This window comes from Lepisosteus platostomus, chromosome 10 (genome assembly GCF_059453375.1).
Source record: "Lepisosteus platostomus isolate fLepPlt1 chromosome 10, fLepPlt1.hap1, whole genome shotgun sequence".
Taxonomy (NCBI): domain Eukaryota; kingdom Metazoa; phylum Chordata; class Actinopteri; order Semionotiformes; family Lepisosteidae; genus Lepisosteus; species Lepisosteus platostomus.
The window spans coordinates 16,110,464-16,134,124 of record NC_142620.1 but is presented as its reverse complement, the minus strand read 5'-3'; the positions used below and the strand labels follow the sequence as shown (position 1 = coordinate 16,134,124).

The following is a 23,661-nucleotide window of genomic DNA, read 5'->3' as shown; positions in this document are numbered from 1 at the left end:
CTGACAAGCAATTTCCCAGAGTATACCACTACTGTATATCTTCAGTGTCTGAGGATATTAAACAATAACAAAGCAGTACTGGAAACATTTCAAATATAATAATTTGTTATATTTGTTATTTTTTATAGATGATGCTACTGTAAATATTTGTGAAGATTTTTATATTTTAACTTTATACTATGATAACTCATTTGTAAATACCAAAGAGCCATTTTCCTACAAGGTACCAATAAATTACCTCTCACAGTAAAATAAACACTATCCATCAACAACCACCAAACCATAAGATAGCAGATTCAAAACTAACTTATTTTTTATGTAGTAAATGATATAGGTCAAATTATAAGATCAAATGACATACAATAGACTTGTGATTTTGCTCTATTAAGACAAAAAGGACTACCAATTTAGTATTTCTTTTTAACCGTAAGGCTTAAATGGAAAAATTGCTCACGTAGTCAAGTCCAGAATTGCACTGTAATTGCGACAAATCACTTGAAAATTACAGTACTTAAGCACTCACAATGTATCTGGCTGTTTGTATACAGGTTTTTATCGAAATCTACAACTACCCATGTGTGTCTTTTAATTTTTAATAACATTATGGATCAAATGGTAATCTACCTGAAAAGCTACAACAAAACAAAGTTCAAAGGTGCTGTAATTGCAGAACAATAATAATTCCTTACACTTATATAGTGCTTTTCAGCCATAGTACACCAGTAAGCTCATCACACATCAGCTACCAGTGGGGACAAAACAGAATTATGAAGCCAATTAATAGATGGGGATTAATAGGCGGCCATGATTAGTAAAGGTCAATAGGAAATTTGGTCAGGATGCCGGGATAACTCTTCTACTCTCTTTGAGAAATACTCTTGGATTTGTAATGACTACAGAGAGTCAGGACCTTGGTTTTATGTCTCATCCAAAGGACAACCCCTTTTTACAGTATAGTGTCCCTGTCACTATGGTGGGGCATTAAGACCCACACAGACCTCAGGGTGAGCACCCCTTACTGGCCCCACTAACTTCCAGCAGCAGCCTTAGCTTTCCCAGGAAAGCTCCCATTCAGGTACTGGCAACTGGGTTGCAGGGTGATATAGCTTCTGGCTAAGTGAATGCCTGGAAGTGATTGCCATAGGCCTTCTTGCTGTGCTAAAACTGGTATCACTGTGGTAAGTCAAGAAAAACGGTTTTTATCATAATCCCTGTTGGAGCTTGTTCAAATCCCTCTGCTCAGTCTCTTAAGCAGTAATAACATTTGTTTTAAGTATATTGTCTGGCCAAGAAAAACTCAGAGTTTCTTAGGCTGTAAATGTCATTTTTATTGCATGCTAAGTCAGAGGTTCAATTATATTCACATGGTGTCATTTGCAAGAAACAAAACTGGCATATACTGGAAGACTGATGAATTAGACAGACGAATTGCAGATAAATTCACTACAAGTGTCTGCGCCCTCTAGTGTAAAAACATAAAGCCAATTTCAAAGAATAGGGGGACCAAAGAAAGATCAGTCAAAATATTAAATAACCTAGTGATACATCAATTCTGTTACTGAGAAAAGATTTTGGTTTAAGTGTGATTTTGTACAGTATAACTAACAATATACAAGAACCAAATAATTTGATGGCACTACAGTTAACTCAATACATAACAAAATGCTCCATAATATAATAGTAACTTTATTACTAACTTTATAACTTTGGATGTTTCTGTTTGGTTCATAGTGTCATATTAAATATACAGAAAAGGTTTAATGTCAGGATTGTTCCAATTTACTATCCTCATTGGATATTAAAAATCAATATGGTTTATAATAAGAAGACATTAGACTTTTCATCAAAAGCTGCAAAATTAAGCATACCACAGAAAACTGTATTTATATAATGCTTTTCACAACAATAAAGATCTCCACAGTAAAACTCCTGCAAACAAGCATACACGCTTAAACAGAACCACATACATGTATAGTGCAGATCAACACATCATTCTTGACACATAACTGTTTTCAGTGGCTCCTGTCATTGGCTCGCGCTGGTGTAGTCCCCACTGTCCCTGTGCTCACACGACTCTTTCTGTAAAAGAGGTGGGGAACTCGGGTTGCTAGGAGATGTTACTGCAACTGCGGAAGGGACTGGGTCACATCACATTTTTGTCAAGCAATTTGCAGTACTGACTTAATTCCCTTTAAATGTATAAAGATAAAACCAGATGCAGAAGCAAAAACACTGAAAGGTGGTTTATTTCATTAAAAATGCATTTTCTGGATCATTCCCTCAGATATGTCGCAGTTTCTAAATCTGTTTCTGTTACTCAGTACCAGAGATTGTCCAGTTTACAATACAGAGTTAATTCCTTTTATTGCAAACAAACAAAAAATCTGAAATCTAAAAAACATTTTCACACAACCATCATGAAAAACGGAAATGAAAACAGTCATTGACTGATCATAAGCATTAAGAGTTGCCCTTGGTGAAAAAGGACTGCCCTTCACTGAGAGCAGAGGTCAGCTGACTACTTTGGTCTGTGCAATTGTTCCTTCAGAACAACATTCACATGTGCAAGGGCAGGCCCAGGGCTGATTTAGAACATTATAAAGTGTTATACTACAAGCGCAGAATGAAAATGCACAGTGCATAAGGAAAATACCCAGTTGTAAACAGACTATATATGGTATATGGAATTTTCGTCATGCCCTCGACACACCATATGATACAAAGCGCAATGTTTCAAGCAGGCTTGTAACTTCTGTTAGTGCCAGGATTTACAGTACTATACTGAATGTACTAGAAGTTCTACAAAGAGAATGCCACATTTCTAATTATTATTATGTCAGTGTTTCATTTTATTATACAGATTATCTTTAAGTGCTGCACAAACTTAAAATATCTAAAGTGATTTAATACTGTTGTTGTCTTTTAAACAGATTTTAAGCAGAAGTCATCAACAAGACTCCCAGAAACAATATCTTCAGGCATACTTATTTTCATTTCTGCATTTTCCCATGGGAATTCCCAATACTGTAAGCGATTTACAGTACAAATGGCAGATTTTGTTTTTTAGATTTTTAATAACTTTTATCAGAACCTTTTTCTATTTATTTGTAGTTTGTGTTTAAAACTATACTGTATGATTGTGGTCCTCAAGAAAATCTTAAGGGACAAACGCCTCTTGTTAAAACATAATAAAAACTAGCAACTGATAATCAAAACCAGAACAGATTGCACATTTTCTTAATTGACACCTCTTGATAAAATTATCCAAGTGAACAGATTACTGAAAGGGAACTGTTTTGTGACCTTAAATGGTTTAATATCTAGTTTATTGAGATATAGACTCCTTTAAATCAGATTATAGCAACAATCCTTTGAATTTAACTTGGATTCATTTTTCCAATATCATGACCAAGACACACAAGGGCTAGCTTTAATTTTCCTAGCATTCAGGAACAAAAATCTGATCTAAATTGGATGCTGAAGAAAGAGTTTTTTGTGTTTTTCACTTCACATGATGCAGCCTGCTTCACTGCCCAGCTTCAAAAACATAATCCTGGTCTACAGCCTAGACTCGAAACCCACTGTGCCGTCCCCTGGGCTTGCTCATCACATGCGATTATCCTCACACAGCTCCATGAGCTGCAGACAGGATGATCAGCTTCCATTACTGCCAGGTGCTGCATGCTTTCAGAGGCTGAAATGACTCAAGATCACAGAAGGACAAACAGGGCGGTCTGGGCTAGATCTACTCAAGACCTGAGTTCAGAGTCAGTAAATAAGACAAACAAGAGGGAGCAGAGAGGCTGTTTCTGAAACTTCTACAGACATGAGAAATAGTAAACATAATACAAAATTAAAATTGTGATGATAAATTCCATAAATAACTGGTATTTTGTTCTAATCTTAATTGTGATGACAGGCGATTTACAAGTATAACAGAACATTAAAAAGTTACACTTGGTCCTGTGTTCCTAAAAACATAATGTATTCTCACGGCTAATGTATCAGATGAACTCCCTCTATTGGTGAAGTTTTGAAATTCATAATGTATTTACTGATAATTCAGCCCTTTCCTGCTGCAATGTTTATCCTTCTATTTTTTTGTATTTGTATGATTTTGTTACCATTTTCTTTTAACCTTTTTTTTACAAGTCGAGGAATCATTCTTTTTGTAACCTGAGATTGTTTTCAGAGTATTGTTTTGTATTTAGAATACAAGTGATCTTTCTTTTTTTAGGAAGTAGATCTAAAAATCTTTGGAAAAGCGTATTTGACATTTGAGTGTACTATAATGGCCAGAATGTCTTTAAAGAATGTCTTCACATTAACCTGATTTTTTAATTAATTTAATAATATTTTCAGACTACAAATCCGTGAGATTCAATATCTGGACTCTTGAAATATTTTAAAAGGAAAAAGAACCATTAAAAAAATGTTTAAAATTGTTTTTTATCTATAAGCAATACTGTACATGTGCCACTCTTTGAGATCAAGAAATCCGCATTTGAAGGCTCATGCCAAGCCTCTGGGTTCAGTTTTAGAAAAGCATCACCAAAATTAATGTGTAGCTCTATATTTCCCATAAACAAGACAGGCCAAGTTAAAATAAATGAACTTAATATCCTTCCATTAGGATAATGCACCACACAGGGCTAACTACATTAGGGGCCAATATGCTGACTACACTTTCAGCAAGATGCCAAACTGAAAGAGTGAGTTCTGCAAAAACAATCAAGCAGGCACTCTCTCCTCAAACTTCCATAGTACTCTTTGGGACACTGACATAGTACTGACATTTTTTCATTTTGTAAAAATATTCAACTTTATAAATTCATTTAAAAATATTGTATGTGTTTTAGAAATTGGGAGCGTTTTGGTATAAATCTGTCAATAAAGTATAAGCAATTGCAATGCAATTTGTAATTAATGTGACTTTATTACTTAATTAATAAGAAAGACTGGAAGAAACAACACACAATCGCAAACTGAATGCCTTTCATATATGCACTTGGATTTACTAGTCATTATTATTACTTCTAGTTATTTATTTAGATGGAAAAGAAATAGGTCGTTTAAAATTGTGCACCAAGCTAAATAGGAATTGCAACAAACAAAATGTGTATTATTGTTTCAATAAAGATCAATGGTGGGGTCAACAGTGCCTGAGCACAAATACCCCAAAGATCCCACTTTATGTGTGTTAGTGTTGCTTGCCTGACTTGCTAGACAAAGTACCTGTAATGTACAGTACATCATTAACCAGTATTCTCTAGTCAGGAAGCAGGACACTCATTCTGAACTTGAACTTGAACTTGAACTTGAACTTTATTGCCATATGTAACCGGTACTGGTACAATGGAATTCTTACTTACAGAAAGTCTCTTGATTGTAAAACAAGTGTAAAAAACAAAACAAAGTGCAAACAGTGCATCAAGACAATATACAAACAAACAACAGACAATGTGCAAGTAAACATGTAGACAGTTTGAATGTAAACAATACAGACGTGTAAACAATGACTGGAGATGTGCAAAAGATAAGAAATCATAATGAGGTAGATGGTGATGGTGTACAGTAGGTGTGGTCCGAGGGGGATGGCTAAATGTGTCCGTATGCTCTTATATCTCTTGCCTGAGGGCAGTGGGGTGAAGAGCTCATGCCCGGGCTGGTGACTGTCCTCTGTGATGGCCAGAATTCTACCATGGCAGCGGTCCTCATAGAGCTGTTTAATCTCGGTGAGACCGCAGCCGATGATCTTCTGGGCCATATTGACCATTCTCTGCAGTGCCTTTCTTTCTCGCGAAGAGGTGTTGCCATACCACACGGTGATCCCGTTGGTGAGGACGCTCTCGATGGTGCAGCGGTAGAAGTTCACCAACACATATATTGGCATCCCCCATCGCTTGAGGCACCTCAAGAAATAAAGGCGCTGCTGAGCCTTCTTCATGATAGAGTCAGTGTTCACAGTCCAGGTTAGATCTTTAGAGATGTGAATTCCCAAAAACCTAAAGCTGGTGACTGTTTCCACTTCCGTTCCATCAATATTGAGCGGGCTGTGAGTGTATGGCCTGTGTCTCTGAAAGTCCACTATTAGCTCTTTCGTTTTCTTTATGTTCAAGTCCAGGTTATTGCTATGACACCACCTAAGCAGCTGTACAACTTCATCCCTGTAAGTGGACTCGTCATAATCACTGATCCGTCCTATTACAGTGGTGTCATCTGCAAACTTAATGATGCGGTGGTTGCTGTGTCTTGCTGTGCAGTCGTGAGTAAATAGGGAGTACAACCTTGGACTCAGACAGCAGCCTTGTGGGGTTCCAGTGCTCAGGGTGAGTGGTGTTGATGTTTTATTGCCTATCCGCACCACCTGTGGTCTCTCGATAAGAAAGTCCAGCAGCCAGTTGCAGACAGAGTTTCACAGACCTAATCTCCTGAGCTTTGTCACCAGTTGACTGGGTATGATGGAATTGAATGCTGAACTATAGTACACAAACATCATTCTCACATACGAGTTCTTAGTGTCCAGGTGTTCCAAGGCTGTATGCAGAGCCAGGGAGACAGCATCATCCACTGATCTGTTGTTCTGGTAGGCGAACTGCAAGGGGTCCAGGGACTCTGTGATGGAGGAGTTGATGTGTGACAACACCAGCTTCTCCAGACATTTAATCACCACAGATGTTAATGCTACTGGGTGGTAATCATTCAGGCATGTCACTTTTGCCTTTTTGGGGGTTGGAACAATAGTGTTTTTTTTAACTGTTTCAATACTCACAACTACAGTATTTGCCACTTACTGTATACACACTAATCAGCTTGGGAACATGTATGTACGTCGTTGATCAGAGTTTACTAATACATGGGGAACTGCCACCTGTTGTAAAGTGATTTTCTTTTCCCTTTCCTCATTGGATCAATGACAACAAACTGTGCAGTCCTTTATTGTGAGGAAATACAATCTAAACACACCCAAGCTCAGGCCATGTGCATACCATGTCATCTTATGTGATTATTTGTGCTCCATGCTTTAAAATATTACCTTTCAGATTTTACTGTAAAAAAATCTTTCAAGGACATTGTAGTATACAAGTATTATAAATATATAAATTATGCACATTTCATGTTTTTTATCTGAACTCAAATGGTAGTGTGCATCTTTCGCACTAAAATCCTCCACAAAAAAGAGATCAGACACCCCTAAAATAAAACTTAAAAACCATATAATACTGTATTATACAATGCAGTGTTCCTTAGCTCCAATCATGATGATTTCATTTCACACAAAAATCCAATGACAAGAAATGCTAAATAACATGAAAGTAACTTTGAAGCTAAATAATAGAAAATAGCAGCTGTCCAATAAAATAAAAAAATATCCCTGCAACATGGCATAGAAAGAATGGTTTGATGCTGTTTCTATTCTTAATTTCTTTCTATTCACTGGAAGCATAGTTAATACTGTTTAATTAGTTTTCGTTTCAACATACTGTAACATAGAAGATTATAATTTTAAATTACAAGAAAAAAATAAAATCAGCCTTTTTTACTATACGTGGGATGATTTATCCACAGAAATTTGCAGATTCATTAACGATTTCAAAACTCTATAAAAGAAATTAAGATTACTGTGCACAGCATATATTATCTTATTATTATTATCCAATGTGTGTCCAATCATTTGACCCGATAACCTATCCTACAGTTCCAAAAACATATTTTAGGACTTTGTGAAGTATCGAAATTGCTTTATTTGACTGGCATACTCATCCACTGCAATTTATATTTGTACACATGGACTGAAGAGTGCAGAGCCCTGTCCAGTACTCCACATAAGATAAACACATATCTTAAAACAGCTAGGATGAATTTTCGTCTTCATTAAGATGAAAACACATCTCTGCATTAAATAAACACCAAAAGACTGCATGGATATTTAATGAAGCAAAAAAGAACATTAATTACACCCATTGAACCAACGTTAGCTGTTTCAAAAACTACACGTTATGCAAGAAAATAATGACTTTACTATCAAGGAGTCCAATATAAAAATACATTTTGGAAAAAGTGGTGTAATACATGGGCCACATGGTGGTGCTGCTGCCTCACTGCTCTTGGTCCTGAATTGGATCGATTCTGGCCTGGGATACCTTATGTGTGGAGTTTGAATGATCTCCCTGTGAGTTCTTCCCACTCTCCAAAGAAAGGCTGTCTAGGCTGCTGGTGTCTCTGAATTGTCAACTGTGTGAGTGAATGGGCTAGATGGGCAGAATAACCTCTTCGTTTATACTGTAAGTATTCTACTGAAGGTGTGTTTTTATCTTGGTATTTATTATCTTGTGGTATTAATACTTTTATTTTTGTAAACATTCTCAGTCGATGATAGGTGGAGCAATAGATTTCAAGAAATTGATTTGACCTACCACTTGTCCTACAAGTAAAAACATTTGAGCAAAGAAAGGCAAGTAAACTGTCTTTGGCCTTCACTAAAAATTTACTAAAGCCAAAGTTTCTAAATAGAGCAGCCTAAAATTTCTAAAGACTCTAGAAAGGTAAAAGCTGCAAACTAGAAAATAAGGTTAGTAATAATTAATGTAATTTAGAAATAGCTAAAGACATGTATCAAAAGGGCTGAGCTGAGACTTCCCCAAAGACCTAATATGCTTTATGCAATTCAATCACAGGCCTTTGGAAAAAATAAACATGATGCTTTTTCAGCTTTGTTACAGTATATCCTTTCTGATAATATTGTCTGAACCTTAATTTAACTATTTAATAATTACTGTACATCTTAACAGCCAGCTTGCAGTGACATTCCTACTCCTACCCTGAGTTACAGTACTACTGTAACAACTGCATATACTGTACTATACTGTACCTCACAACTCTTTTGCATCGTAAATGGGCTTTGCTAACAATTTACTTTATTACAACCTTAAAACACTGACATAATTTAAAAAAAATATTAGAGTAACAGTAATGTAAAACAGTAATGTAAACTATTGCAAGTGATCACATTACTCCTATCCTGGAGTCCTTGCACTGGCTTCCTATGTGGTTTTGTGTCAATTTCAAAATTCTCATGTTCACTTACAGTATAAGAATGAACAAGCCTTGGCGCCTCAATACGTATCTGAGTACTATTATCATACTTACAGTATGTCCTCCCAACTTTCATTCATCTAATTCTGATCTCCTCTCTGTCCCCCAAGCCTGTCTCCACTCCATGGGTGACAGGGCCTTCTGCTGCTATGGCCCAAAGCTCTGGAGCACTATTCCTAAGGATATCCGGGAGTCAGCTTCCCTAATTTCTTTCAGATCTAGACTCAAAACCTTCTAGTTTAGAAGAGCCTTTATTTAACTGGTCTGTCCCTTTGCTTTCCTTCTGTAACTCTCACTGCATCTGTTTGAATTCTGCTACCTCCTCCCATTGTATAGTTTTTCTTTCTTTCTGTAAAGCACTTTAAAAAGACACTTTCAAAAGGAGCTATATAAAAATAAAGATGATGATGACAGGGACGATGATTATTATAATTATTATAATAATAATAATAATTATTATTATTATTATATTTTAGAAAGGTGTGGGATGCAGTCAGCTTCTTGTATAATGCCGTGTGATAATAAGACATATATCATGAATTAGATCTGATACAAACAGATCCAGAATGACAACAGAATACAACATGAAGAAATGTTCTCAGATAGATCACTTGGGAGAATTAGTCATTTCTTTTAAAAATGTGTTAAGAAAATGTAAATTCCTAAACCTCGGTAATAGACAAAAAAAACTGAGAGCAGATGTTTCTTTCCCAAACAACCTTAAAAGGTCTACATTATGCATGAAGGGAGATACTTGTCCTTTAAAACACACAATATGTCAAGATAAATTCCTGGAATAGTGCATGCTTTCAGTTGGTTGCCAAGCAGATATCAACTGACTCGTTCTTCAGTGTAACGAGATTCATATGACCATTCTGCTGATTTGTTTATGTAATTAAGGAATTACTCACCACATGACAAGACTGATAATCTGCAGTATGCATTCATTCATATTTTTTTTAAATATCACAATAATATCTGATGTCGGTACAGCTTCCCAACCTAATGAAAGTCACCAAATATTCTCTTACATAAGGTCAATATACAGTACTCTGGACTTAAGATTTTTGTTTACAGAAAAGAATAGAGACAAAGCTGTAGTTACATGAAAAATACTTTAAAGTAATAAAACTTACAAATTCCTTAATTACATTTTTTATGAAACCAAATGTTGCAGTGTGAACAAATATTCCTGAAAGCTTGAAGAAAAAAATAGTGAAGAACCTACTGTATGAATTGTTATTTGAGGTTCTGAAGGTAATTTCGGAGCAAATGTAGTGCATAAAGTGTACTTTTGATGCATATATAATCTACTCATGATGTTGTGAACTATCAAAGCTATTTCAGCTAATGCAGCAACATGCATGCATCAACATGTGAAGGAGATCTAAAATGTTGTAACTAAATAATATACTGTACACATACAGTTCTGAGTTGCCTGACCATAGAAAATGTGAGCTGCCAAAGGACAAGACGTTAGAGATATCAACGGAATTTGATTTGGCATTTCTTTTTCAGTGAGCATCATAGTCCAGTAATGCTCCACATGAAACACTAGGGATTCAGACAACAACTGTGATTAAAGTGACATGGATTAAATTTGGAGTTGTGCAGGCAATTGAATATGCTTTGTGGTGACCTAGTTGTTATTTTAAGCTATTTAATTTAACCTAATTAACATTTCAAGTGTAATTAATTATTGAACATGTCCCTCAGACACTTCAGAACCCAAACACAGTGGTTTTATAAAATGTAGCTTGGGGATTTTGTAGTAATTGCACTACAGTAAAATAAGACCTGACAAATCACAGCAGAGCACATATCCTGAGATACTGTACCATGTTGTGTTAACCATGGAAATGAAGCTGTTTAGTTTTCTATGGCCAAAAGCTACAGGACATTGTACAGTAACTGAAGGCTTCTTAGCAGCAAAGCAGGTTTACCAGGTGAGCTATTTTTGAAAAGTACAGTATTTTCCAATAATTCATAAAATGAAGTTCAGATTGTTACAGTTATTTGTGATGTTAAAAGGCTAATTCTACTTACTGTAACAATTGTAGCATATTTGGCAAATAAATTACATCTTTTAAAGTAACCTCAAACCCTTAACAACTTTAATCCTTTTGGTAAAGATGGTAATCAAAATAATCTTTTTTTTTTTCATTTTACCTTGTGCCACACAGAATACTCCCATATTTGTAAGGAAACTGTTAAAATATGCGTGATGTTTTGCTAAGCATAAACAAAAACCTTCACCAGCATGAATAAGTGTGCAGTTAATGAATCATGGTTCCACTTTGTTCAGTATTCGAACAGCCATAAATAAAAATTCAAATTATTCTTGCAACTGGCTAGAGTGCATTATTGAACATCAAATGAATTTTAATTGAAGTACTGTAAAAGTACTTTTAAGATGACACAGGCACAATGAATAAGATACAGTAAAATAAGATCATCCCTCATGTTTCTTCTTAGATGTGGAGAAGAATTACATGATACTGTACTGCCATCAGTCTATTTACTAACTGCCCAAAAACAATCCAATTGAGTTCCTATACAAATGGTCTATTGATCTATTATGCTAGTACAATATAGTAATAATTTCTATACCATCTAACTTTTATTTTATGGGTCTATACATTATGTATGAACTGGTAAACTGAGATTACATATTAACAAAAGTTTTTTAAGAACACTCATCACACTGTATAATGAGAAATGATGTAACTTATTGACCTTCACTCACTCTCCTCTGAGATATCTAAACAGTCTTGTTACATACCTCTAAGCATATCAGATGTACCTCTGACTTTATTGCCATTCATTCAATTATGTTGGAGTCATAATCCCTTTGTGAATTCCTAAAAGTGACTCTTATTGTCAAAAGGGCATTTAAACAGTCAAATGTGTTCCCCACGTACTCCATCCATTCAATAATTTAGGTGGAAATTGTTTTTGAATGGTGCTTTTTATACATGATCCAAATAGGGTTATTTCCCTCATGTTTGTATAGCTTGTGCAGTTTAGGATGTTCAAGAAAATACCATCTCAAAACAGTCTTAACTGATTTCAGTGGTGGTTGTGGACCAGTAGGTGGCACTGCACCCTATGGACAAGAAAACCTTCATATTATAACTATAATATGTCTGTTGTTTAGACCAGACTTCAAACTGAGGTGCAGACTACTAAATCTATAAAAATCCCTAACTGAAAAAATTGCTAACTTAAAGAAGAGGTTTGTGAACTCTGAAGCCCTGGTTAATCTCAAGATTCTGCATGCAGCAGACATCCCCAAGTCTCCACTAATTCAATTTTAAAGTACTTCCTCATTTTTCTACTTGTCCGGCTCCTGGTAGATGAATTTTGATCCCACCTACTGTATACAGTATGTCAAGCATTTTCTTGGTCAGATTAAAGGAAGAGAATTAATGTACGAGAAAGTTGAGGAACTCTGTATTTGTATTTCCAAGCAATCAATTACTGCAAGAAACACAGTGAGATACATATTCCCCACTATTGGGATACAGACAAAGAATATCTGAACTATGGAGGAATTTAGTCAATTTACTGTATATCACATGGTAGGTCATAAGTTGATAGGAAAGATAAAATGTTATAACAGAGTATTAATGTAAAATAAAATTGCAAATATAAAAAATTGAAATTGTCTGATTACAATAAACTGAAATTAAAATATTATCCTCAGATCAGTCTCATTAGTAAATGCACAAATGCCAAATAAGAACTGAAGGGGATAACAGTCTGCAAGTTAGCAATGTACTGCAAGCAAATTATTTCCTGGTTTAGATATAATATATAAACTATTCTACTGCAATTTAAAGGTTTTCTCTGATAGGATACACAGCAGTCACAACTTAGAACTTTTCTTAATATTATAATTACTTTTAGCAAATTAAAACAACCAACAACACTTCTTACCAAATTGTGGTTACAAACACTTTAAATAACTTATAATGTTTTTTGTGTATCGGATTAATTGCTTTCATATCTTTATTCTGAAATACCTAATACTGCTATGCAAGTCCAAACAGCCTGTGTACAAAACCAAGCCAATAAAAGAACTATAGGGTCTAAATAAAGGCATATCAGTGCTGTTACTGCATCTGACCTGAATGCAAAAAATACTTTAGTTAAATACAAATCACAGACATCATTGGTGTGAGCAAACTCAAACTGCAAATTCCATTTACAAAAATAAGGTTTTGAACTTTGTAAAGATACTTAAATAGCTTCAATATTATTCATGGGAGAGTTAATAAACTCCATCAATGCTTAATAGAGACTAATTAGATTTAGATTAGGATTTGAATTTGTATGCTAATCAGATTTTCACTCAAGGTAAAAAGAACTAGAAGCAGAATAACTCATAGGGTGACCTCATGCCACACTAAAGTGAAGAAATGAACACATATAAATGCTTGTCATTAACATTCCTTAATGTTGCCATGTTTACCGAGGTTAAACGGGTGCTGCCCTAAAATAGGACTTTGGTTTGCTTAGAGAATATCATGAATTGCTTTTGGATGGGGCTCATTTTGTTTCACTTTTTTTCCCATGGTCACTATTTTTGTTTTGTGTTTTTGTTTCTTAATTTAGTCTCTTGGTTATTTTTTAGAAAGAAACAGCGAAGAAAAAAAATGGATCGCTATATTCGCATTAGTATGTTTGGTTTTTCTTCCCTGTTTTTACTTACAGATTGCAGTTATTCAGGGTTCACCAATTACAAACAGAACAGCATCACAAGTCATTAGGGAACACGGCTATGAAAAGCACCAGGCTGGCTGACTGTAAAGTGAAATAAAGAGTTACAGTTCATGGCCCCGTGTGTTGCAACAGTTGTTTAAGGAATGCCTTCCTACACTTAATTTTTTATCTTTCCTGACATCCTTCAATTTGTAGAGCCTTTTTTACAATCACAGGTGTAAAATCCACCCCAGTGTTTCAAAAGGACTTAATAAATTATCCATTCAATGGTACTGGTAAGAGTTATGAGGAACTTTTCTGATTATCCAAGAAAAGCAAACTCAAAAATAAAACCTCTACAACATGTTTCAGCTTCAGAGAACACAGCAACAACAGGCATATTGTGTTTCTAGCTCATCTTCCCACGTCTGCCAATAATAATAATAATAATAATAATAATAATAATAATAATAATAATAATAATGATTATGATGATGATGATAATGGTTAGGGACTTTATTCCAAATGGGGTATCTGGTGCTGTACTCTTGAGTGAGGTACTTTCACTAGATTGTTATGTTTTTTACTGTGTTGATTAAAACTATCCTCTTTCTCCCAAGCAAGACTAGTTTGATAACGTTTTTATGTTTAGACTTCAAAGCAATCTGCTGAGCTTCTGAAAACAGACTTTTATAAAGTGTGTTATCCCTGTCCTTCCATCTGCTGCTCATCAGCCAGAAAGACCTTGGTAACCACCATCAGTTATGATCCCTAACACGTATGCTGTTTTCTAACTAGTTTTGCATTCCCACAGTTGCCTTGTGGCCACTTGTGTCCTGTCTTTTGGCAATATAATAGGGATCTGAAAAGCTACAATTTAGCAGGTCAACTTAATTTATCAATCTGCAAAGACTTAGAACATGTGAGTTTTGAACAAATTAACAAGTTAATTGGTTTAATAAAGATACGAATGGCCAGTTGCAGTCTTCAAGAACTACAGGTTGTTAAGATTTTCATGCCAAATAATCTCTAAACTACCTAGCTCAAGAATTCGCCTGCCTCATTGGTCATATCAAAAAATGAAGAAACTCTTGCGTATGCTACATTAGTTAACAGTTGGAGGCAAATAATCTTATCTAATCACATAAACTGTACTGTTTAAGCCCAAAAAAGGATATATGTATGATTATGATTTACATCATGAATGAAAAATGAGTTACAGCTTATTAACAAGCTTAAACATTGGCTCTTCTATTAAGATGTTTCAATGAATTCATGTTATCCTCCCATAAATCCTAATCCTTTATGTGTATTGCAATTTGCTCTTAGATAGCCAATGAAAATCTGTCTTTTGCCTCTGCTCTTCCAGCTCCCAAGGATGCACATTCAATTAGAGGTGACTAGGATGAGAAATTTAGCGCACACCTGAGCGGGCATCACTGACATGTTTCTCAAGCCAATTTAGTGATGGAGAGCCTGACACAAAAAAGATCTCAAAACTGTATTTCATTGAAGAAACAGTTAATAACTAATCCACATGAGGCATCAATCAGGCACTCCTACTTCATCCCAGTTCACTTCACTTGGCTACCCTTCAATGATTGGCTTTGACCAGCAAGTCACATGCTAGAACAAGCAGACATATGATGGAAATGGCAAGACTCAGCCTGCTGAGAAGTCGTACCAATTAAAAACAGGTTTCATACTCTGTGTCTTGGTAGCACAGTGTTTATAAGGTCTCTTTAACCTTTCCATCATGAATTATTGAAATACTAAAAATTATAAACTAATTCTGGGCATATTTCAATTTTGCTCATTGTTTCAGAAATAAAAGAATGACATTTCAAAATACAATAAGAAACATACTGTACAATTCCATTTTTGTTATTTTTTAAATGTATCCCTATAATGACTGGTTGCATATAAATAACTTTGTTATCGGAAATTTGTTATGAACCTCTAAAAAGAAAGTCATACACATTTTCAACAATTAATGCCAAACATTAATTTCTAAGACCCACATAAAATCAAAATCTCATCCCATCTGCAACTTGAAAGCATTTCATCCATGACAGCTTTCTGCTTGCCAGATTTGCCTATCTAGTGCTTGTCTATTAATGCTGCTTTGAAGTGTTAAATTTTGGAATTTGCATTCAGTTGGTAGGTTGGTTGGCCAGTCATGAAAAACATCGAGTAATTTTTGTCAAAACTGACCAACCATGTTTTTATACTTGTATTTCCACATGTCACTGTGCCACAGGACCTGCTGTTGCATTAAGCCAGGCACCCAGCATAATATTCACAGTCTACTATATATTTCAGTTATTCTCTGTTGGTTTATATTGTATACAGTGAACTCTTCTTCACCAGACAAACTAAAAAGGGACACGTATTCAAAGCAGGAGAGACTAATAGTGTCTAAATAAGAAATAAAATCATCCAGATAGGCCCCTTCACCTTCAGGCTCTACTGACAATGAATTAATCAATGTGCACATCAGAACGCACTTAGCATGTGTGTGTTCAAAAACACTTCAGGCTAGCACAGCCACATGAGAATATACATTTTAAAAGAGTTTATGATTTGCTTGCTTTTATTATAAAGTCCGGTTAACCTCTGAGGGGACGAATAATGTGCCTGTATACACCTTGCAGACAAACTGACAAACAAGTGATTAGAAGGCTAGGACTACAGAACCCACCATCTAAAAAAGTGCATCAATGTGAGCTTTTGCAAGAGACATTCACTTTTTTAAACTTACAGATTTTTGGTTTTTAGCTTTAATTTATTTAATGTGGCTCATTTTACCATTTACATCTTATACTTATTGGTAACAAAGCTCTTTAAATGCTTTGAGTTAATAAGCATTACTTCTCAAAGCTGTATTGAGAAGGAAGGTCACTAACCTGTAGCAAGCAAGGGGGAACTTGAGCCATTTCCAAATTCCTGACTTTGCCTGGTCAGGTTCAAATCCAGACGTGTTATGGTTCTTTTGTTCCCATTTTTGTCAATGATCTCTGTTGTGGCGCTCTGTGCACCGAGCTCTTTAACCTTCTCTACGGAAATGTTTGCACCTGGTAGCTGCTTTGTGTAGCGTTTCGGAAGCGTAATGTCCTCCTCATCCTCTGATGACTGCTGAGGTAAAAGTAAGATCCTGTGGTTGAGCTGGGGGCTTGAAAGCTTTGAGGATAAAGGGGACGGCACTGGCGACATGCGCTGGAGATTGTTGGTGGCAGGGTAGGATGTGTTGAAGACGTTACCCACAGAAGCTAACGATGGTGAAGGGGAACTCTTCCCTTCTGATTTAAGGCTGGTGCTTGAAGCTGAAACATCAGCCTGATGCTGAAGAGGCAGCCTCAGCAGTCCTGGGTTGCTGCTCTCTGTGTTTAATGCAAGCCTGCTGCTGTGTCCTTCCTCTCTTTTGTCAGACTGGCTCTCTGTCAGGGCCTTCCATTCCTCAGTTTCATCAAAGCTGTCACTTCGGATAACACCGTATATGCTTGTATTAACCACTTCAACGAAACCTGAAGATTCATCAGACTTAATAATGGTTCCCATGCACTTATCCAAGGTTCCCTCATTCTGTACATCCAGTAGCAGATAGGAATTTGATTCAGGTACAGGGATTACATCTTCTTTAGATAGCAATGAACCTTCTGAGGCACTGAATACAGAAGTTAATATATCATTCACAGCTTCTATGTCTTTAATATCATTCGAATCCCTCTGACAAACCGTTTGTATAATTCCTGCAGTATCCTGTAATTTTGCAACAACTTTTAAACCCAGTTCTGCTTTATCTTCTACATTTTGACCGGAATAAGCAGAGACTCGATGAGTTAATCCTGTTTGTGATCCATCTACAGACCCTGCCAGCTCAGGAAGTTGGCATTCATCTTGAACACCCGTGTCATATCCACAAGCTACCTGTTCTTGTATGGTCCTGATGTTATCTGGCACTTCCTCTAGAAAACTACTGCTAATGGACATTCTATAACCAGTGAGGAGTTCATTGTCATATTCCGAATGTTCGCTGCAGAGGTCTGTGTCCGACTCAAAATTTCTAGAGGAGTCTTCGACAAAATCCCAGCCTTCCTTCTCCACGCTGCAGAGTTCTTCATCGAGAAGGACACCGCTACTTGCCACACTTGTGCAGGAACCTGTCACTGATGTTTTAGGAACTTGGCTGGGAAAAGAGCTCCCCTGAGTCTTCTTGTCTTTTCCTATTGAGATTCCCTTAGACACACAAACAGAAGAAACCTCAGCAGTGCTGTTCATCTTCCTCTTCAATCTGCTCTGCAGAAACCCCTCTGCACTGTCAGCCTTCTTCCCAACAAACTTCTTTAACTTTCTGCCCTTAGAGATGCCTTTCTTGCGCTCTGTTGGCAGTGGGAGAGAATGCTGCAGTTCGCTGCTGCTTAAAAAATCCCCCTCTCCCTCAGCCGGAAGGCTACTACTTTCAAGGTAGCCCTGAAGTTTAGCATCCTGATTTCCCATTTTAAATCTGAGCTTGCAGTTAGCACATAGAGCGAAAAGATCAGTCAGTACTCTCTGGTGTTCTGTGAGTCTGTATAACCCTGTAACAGCACCCTTTGTTGCAGTGAAGTTCAGATGATTTCCTGCCCTCTCACAAGACTGGTCCTTCTGTTTTGCTCCCCCGGGCTCCTCCTTTTCCTGGTCATAGCAATTCACGAGCCAGTCTCGGTTTGAAGCACTGCCCTTATACTTAAATCCTTTGCTTCTTCCCCTTGGAAAGTACAAGCTGATGTGGCAGCGTTCTTTGATGGGTTTATGCAGTTGGTGGACGGTGTGAGTGCCTTCCATTATGAGTTTCATCTAATTATTCAAGCACTTAAATTAAGTGGTCAGTCTTCCAAAGGCCTGCCTGCTGGCACAGTGCACGATGCAGAGGAAAAGCCAAAAAGTGCTTGGTCTTCATCTTCTGGGCAACTGAACTCCTGTCAAAAAGAAGCAGCAGTTACTAAGCCTCTCCGAAGCAAATGCTTAATAAAACTTCCACATACAGTACAGTACAATTTAAGTTGATTATGTTAACGTATTCCACATTTAAAAAAAAATATTTTGTATGCACAATATACAACATATACTGTATCATACTTTAGAGCAGGGAGCTGCCTCAGTGTGCACTGGCTGCAAAGAAACAATTAATGGTTAATTCCACACAGAAATATAGTAAGAAGAAAAAGCCATGTTTCAGCTATGGAACCTTCTTCAGTGGAGCCTTTGTTGTTTTCTTCTTTCTACCATTTTGTGTGGAATAAATCTTTACTAATATGTTTTACTTCACCTTTCATCATAATCAGATCTAGTCATAACAGAAATTCAGTAATATCTCAAGCTCTTGTTTTGTTATAACTATTTCTCTTATTAAACAAATATCTTGACAAATGTGTTATTATAATCTACTATCAATACTACTAGGGAACTCTGGTTAATATTTGTAACAACAACTACACTTACAGTATGTGAAAACTCGAGACATTAATTTCCCATACACTTATACCATAAGAAAACAAATTTCAAGTCACAGTAAGTTTTTACTTTTACTGTAAGGTTAGGAATGTACAATTACTATACTTCTCCCCACAAACTGTACATGATGGAATCCAAAAGCATAGGCTCAATGTGTTTCAAAGGTATTAAAAACTCTTGGATAGGAAACGAAACCTAGCTGCAAAATATAGAAACATCTATTATGGTCATACAAACTCCAAAGGCAAAACAATAATTACAGCACAGGAAGTTTCCATCTGCATTTTGATATATAAAGAAAGTAAACAAAATCTTTCATCATTGTCCGGTTGTTTACTGAAGGGTTTTGTTTACCAGAGTGTTTAGTGAAATGGTAACTTTTTGATTTACCAAACAAATACAGTATAACCATGTGAGTTCAGAAAAAAGTCAGATGTACTGGTATTGTTTCTGTGAGACAATGAAAGGCAATTTAGAGTTAGTTATCAAAGGCGCCAAACATTATCTGTCTGCTTACCCTAATAAAATTGTTCTAACTTGAAGAATCATGCTGCATTTATAAGGTAATTCATAATGAGATGTTAATTACACGTTTTAAAGTGCAATAACTCTTTTCTTCACTCTTCAGTGGTTTCTGCACACAGATACTGTTCAACCTTGAAATTTTGCTCCGTAACACTGGAGTTTTTTTAGATGTGTTACAATATATTTCACCAAAAGTGGTAAGATTTTGTCTCATTCTAATTGAGAAGCAAAGTATAGTACCAAAGTATGAATATTTTTCAAAACTTCACACATATATTACAATCAATTTAAAATTTAATTCTTAATAGAAAACATGTAGCTTTGCTTGAAGAAGGTCATTATTACTTTAATAAATTTAAAAAAATGCAAAACAGTACTTTTCTTAAACTACAGCTGCCATATTTACCTTACCACCCTAATGAACTATGGGCTGTTAAGCTGATATTCTCACAATCGGATTTATCACTGAATAAGACTTTGCTAACAAGCTTATCACACATCAGAAGTCACAACTTAAATTACAGACAGTAGAATGGAAATGGCAGTCTGCACAAAGAAAGCTTTCCTTCCTTTAATGACTTCCGTCGAGTAAGCCTTTCAACATCTACTGGTGACCACATTTGCCAGAGACAACACTTAGTTCTGTCAAGAAATAAAATACAAACAAAGAAGCTAATGGCAAAAGTGTTGTACATGAGTACATGATTGAAAATAAATTGAATACATATATCCTTTCTGTTTATTCTTTTAATATCATGAGTATTTTAATGGACATTTTATGAAGTGATACTGAATGTATTTCAAAACACATAAGTGATTAGATTTGTGGCTAATTAATGGCTGATTATTGCATATACACTGGTTCACAAGCATTTGCTTGTATTTCACAAGCATTTGCTATTTCAGATAATGAGGAACAAGTGTTACATGTTAATGCTTTTGACAATAATCCTTGTATTGAATGATACTGTATGTAATGCATGTAACAAGCCTTAGATACAGTATCCTAAAAACATATCTAAAATGTATATTACTGAAAACTGTTGATTGTGTGGTTTGTGATATACTGTAAAATAAAACATAATTCTCTGGAAAAATTAATCTTTGAAATATCATTCAGATAAATTCTAAAGCCCTTTGAGCCACATCGTGTGTTTATCATTCATTTCTCTGATGGACTAAAGCACCTTAATAAGATAAAATGAGCAATGTAACTATTCATAGCAGCAGAAAATGAACATTGAAGCACATACTGATTTTGTTCCATACTGGACACAAATCCTTCTATTGAGAACATATACCGGAAAGCCTTGGTGTTACCTGAAGGTTACATAAAAGATTATCTAAAATTACAGATGGTTGAAACATTAAAAAGTGTGTTCGGAAAGGGGTACTGTATGCAATGAGGGGGGAGTATATTTGTTCTCTGTTTTTCAAACCAAGCTAGTAGCTCATCTGCCATCTGCAGACAAAAATAAGTCAAAAGCATATTTTGCTGCAGTTTAGCCTGCTAGTAGCCAAAACTATTGGCTTGAGTTTCTTTGCCCCAAGCATTACACAGATCCTTCACAAGTGATTTACACTACACACTGTGAATGCAATATCCATGAACTGAAGCCTCCTCTAAAAATAGAAACTCCTGTTATAGTCACATCATCAACTCCTGGAAGAAGAATGAAATAATAAACCTAATCTCTGGTTAATCAAATGATTGTAATATTCACCTAGGTCAAAAACCAAGGGCAAATCTAAAAGACCTACAAAAACAAATACAAAAATACCTAATTCTATTACAATATGAGGAATAATTAATTTAGAGGTGCCATTATTAAATATAAGTTTATTCCAAACCCAAAATGCATCAAGAGCTAATCTTGTCAATTGTACAGTATTTCAATGTTCAGCTCTACAGTATGTGCAAATGTGAAGATAGAAAGAATACTGAATTAACATATTATTTGAAACAGAATCCATGAACTGCATTTAATGTACTGTATACTGTACAGTAGGTGCCTTGTTTTTCTTACACTGTCTCCAATTTCCATCTTAAAAGATCTGCAACCACAAAAAAAAATCACAAAGAGTGATTATATATTGATCACAAATACTGTAGTATTATAACTACCAAACGAACTGTACATCCAACAGAATCTAGGAGGTTTTGTCTTGGTTCACTATTCAGTTTAAACTACATACTGTATTCCACTCAGTGCGCACAAATGAATCAGATAATCTACCCTACAATTATAGACTTTAACATCAATCAAATAACCACAGATTAAATGTAGGGCATTTTTATTTTAGTAGCAATTAGCCGAAAGCCACAGGTAGTGTCTAAGTGCTTGAGTGTGCTGATATAATAAAAAATATAAGATTTTAAAAATATTCAGCTTCACTTGGTCGTTGATAATTTGTGTTAGACATTTGTGCTTATCGAGGCCTATTTGGTAGCAATAAAAATTTATTGCGATCATTTTATTTCAGCAATCAAACCCCTATAATTAGGGTTATTACGGCATAATCTTCATATACGCCATACATTTTTTTTTCTGGCGTGACGTGGTTCATTAATGTTGCAGCTGTATTGACCTCCGACCTTCACAGTTGTAGTAATATGATGATCAAGTTAGACAAGAAGGAAACAAGCACAATAAGTTTCGCACATACTGTAGTTGAGGGGATATTTTTAAATTGAGGATAGCTTTTCACATACAAGTTGCTAGGAATAAATGTGTTTACATCTCTTGCATTGTGCTTAACTATTTACTGTGCTTAAAATTTAAGTCATATAACTATAATATCAAATTATATTTAAAAGTAGCAATAGTAAAAGAAATAGTAAAAGAAAAATAATATACGAACACTAACTCTTTCCGCTACAATCTCGTTTTTCTCGTTGCATTATTGACTGAGTAAACATCACAAGACGCAAATTATGCTCAGTCTAGATGTCTAGGACATCTACAGTAGCTGTGTACTGGCCCCTTTAAAGCTCCTGTACGAATGCCAGAATAATCTACAGCAATATTTAAGTATTCGCTCTGTATCTCTACGGGGAAAACTCTTTACATTTATTGTAACCAATTTCATTCCTGGAATGACACTCAATATTAACTTTATATCTGTCTTTTTCGCTATACACATCAGCGTTAGGATGATTTGTTTCCGAACATGCAGGCTACAACATTATCAAGCGGCAGTTTATTTAAACTCTACATCCCGCAAACTTTCATTTATAAGGGGATACAGGCAATATACTTACAAATATCTGCTGCACCCTCTATATTTTCTCACCCCGCTATCTTTCATTCCCAGGGAAATCTTGGCTGCTGGCTCTCTGAGGGCAGTCTGTTGACTGGCAAACGAAGGAGCCACTCCGGAGCCCCAGCGGTTCATTAGGCTGCTCTGATTGGTGAAAGGCAAGAAAATCCTGACCCAGAGTACACATAGGGAGGGAATGGACAGATTTTGTCTGCGGCTTCTCAGGTATACTGAAAAGAAAAATGAAAAAGAAATGTATGTACGTTTATGGTATATAAAATGACAAGAGGCCTGGGCTTTAGAGAGAGATCTATGATTTCGAAAAAGAAAAAAAGAAAGTAAAACGGTTCTTAGAAATGTAGTTGTGAGGTGGGATTTGTTTGCTCACCAGAGCCCACTCAATGGGTTTTACAAAGTCAAACACAAGAGAATCAGTTTATTTTAAAAGCCGGGCTAGCTGTGCAAACCGAGCGCACAAATGCAGTGCCTCTCATTTAGTTCAAAGAGATTGTGCATTTAAACACGATCAGTCTCATGCATACAGATGTCGTTCTGGGAATATTTTCATTTTCCTCTAGGTGT

At 35.8% G+C, this 23,661-nt stretch overlaps 1 protein-coding gene across 2 annotated transcripts in view; it reads right to left on the bottom strand.

Annotated features, from left to right (window-relative positions):
* The window catches only part of LOC148653429 (formin), a 144,818-nt gene extending 121,649 nt beyond the window's left edge, over positions 1-23,169 (bottom strand). Inside the window, exons 1-2 of one of the 2 annotated variants that reach the window (XM_088648416.1) lie at positions 23,081-23,169; positions 16,707-18,758 (exon numbers count right to left, since the gene is read on the bottom strand). In XM_088648416.1, the coding sequence (XP_088504542.1) occupies positions 16,707-18,636 (1,930 nt within the window). In that variant the 5' untranslated portion in view covers positions 18,637-18,758; positions 23,081-23,169. The remainder of the gene's footprint in view (positions 1-16,706; positions 18,759-23,080) is intronic. The other variant, XM_088648417.1, reaches the window with a different exon arrangement.
* Between the last annotated feature and the right edge of the window lie 492 nt (positions 23,170-23,661).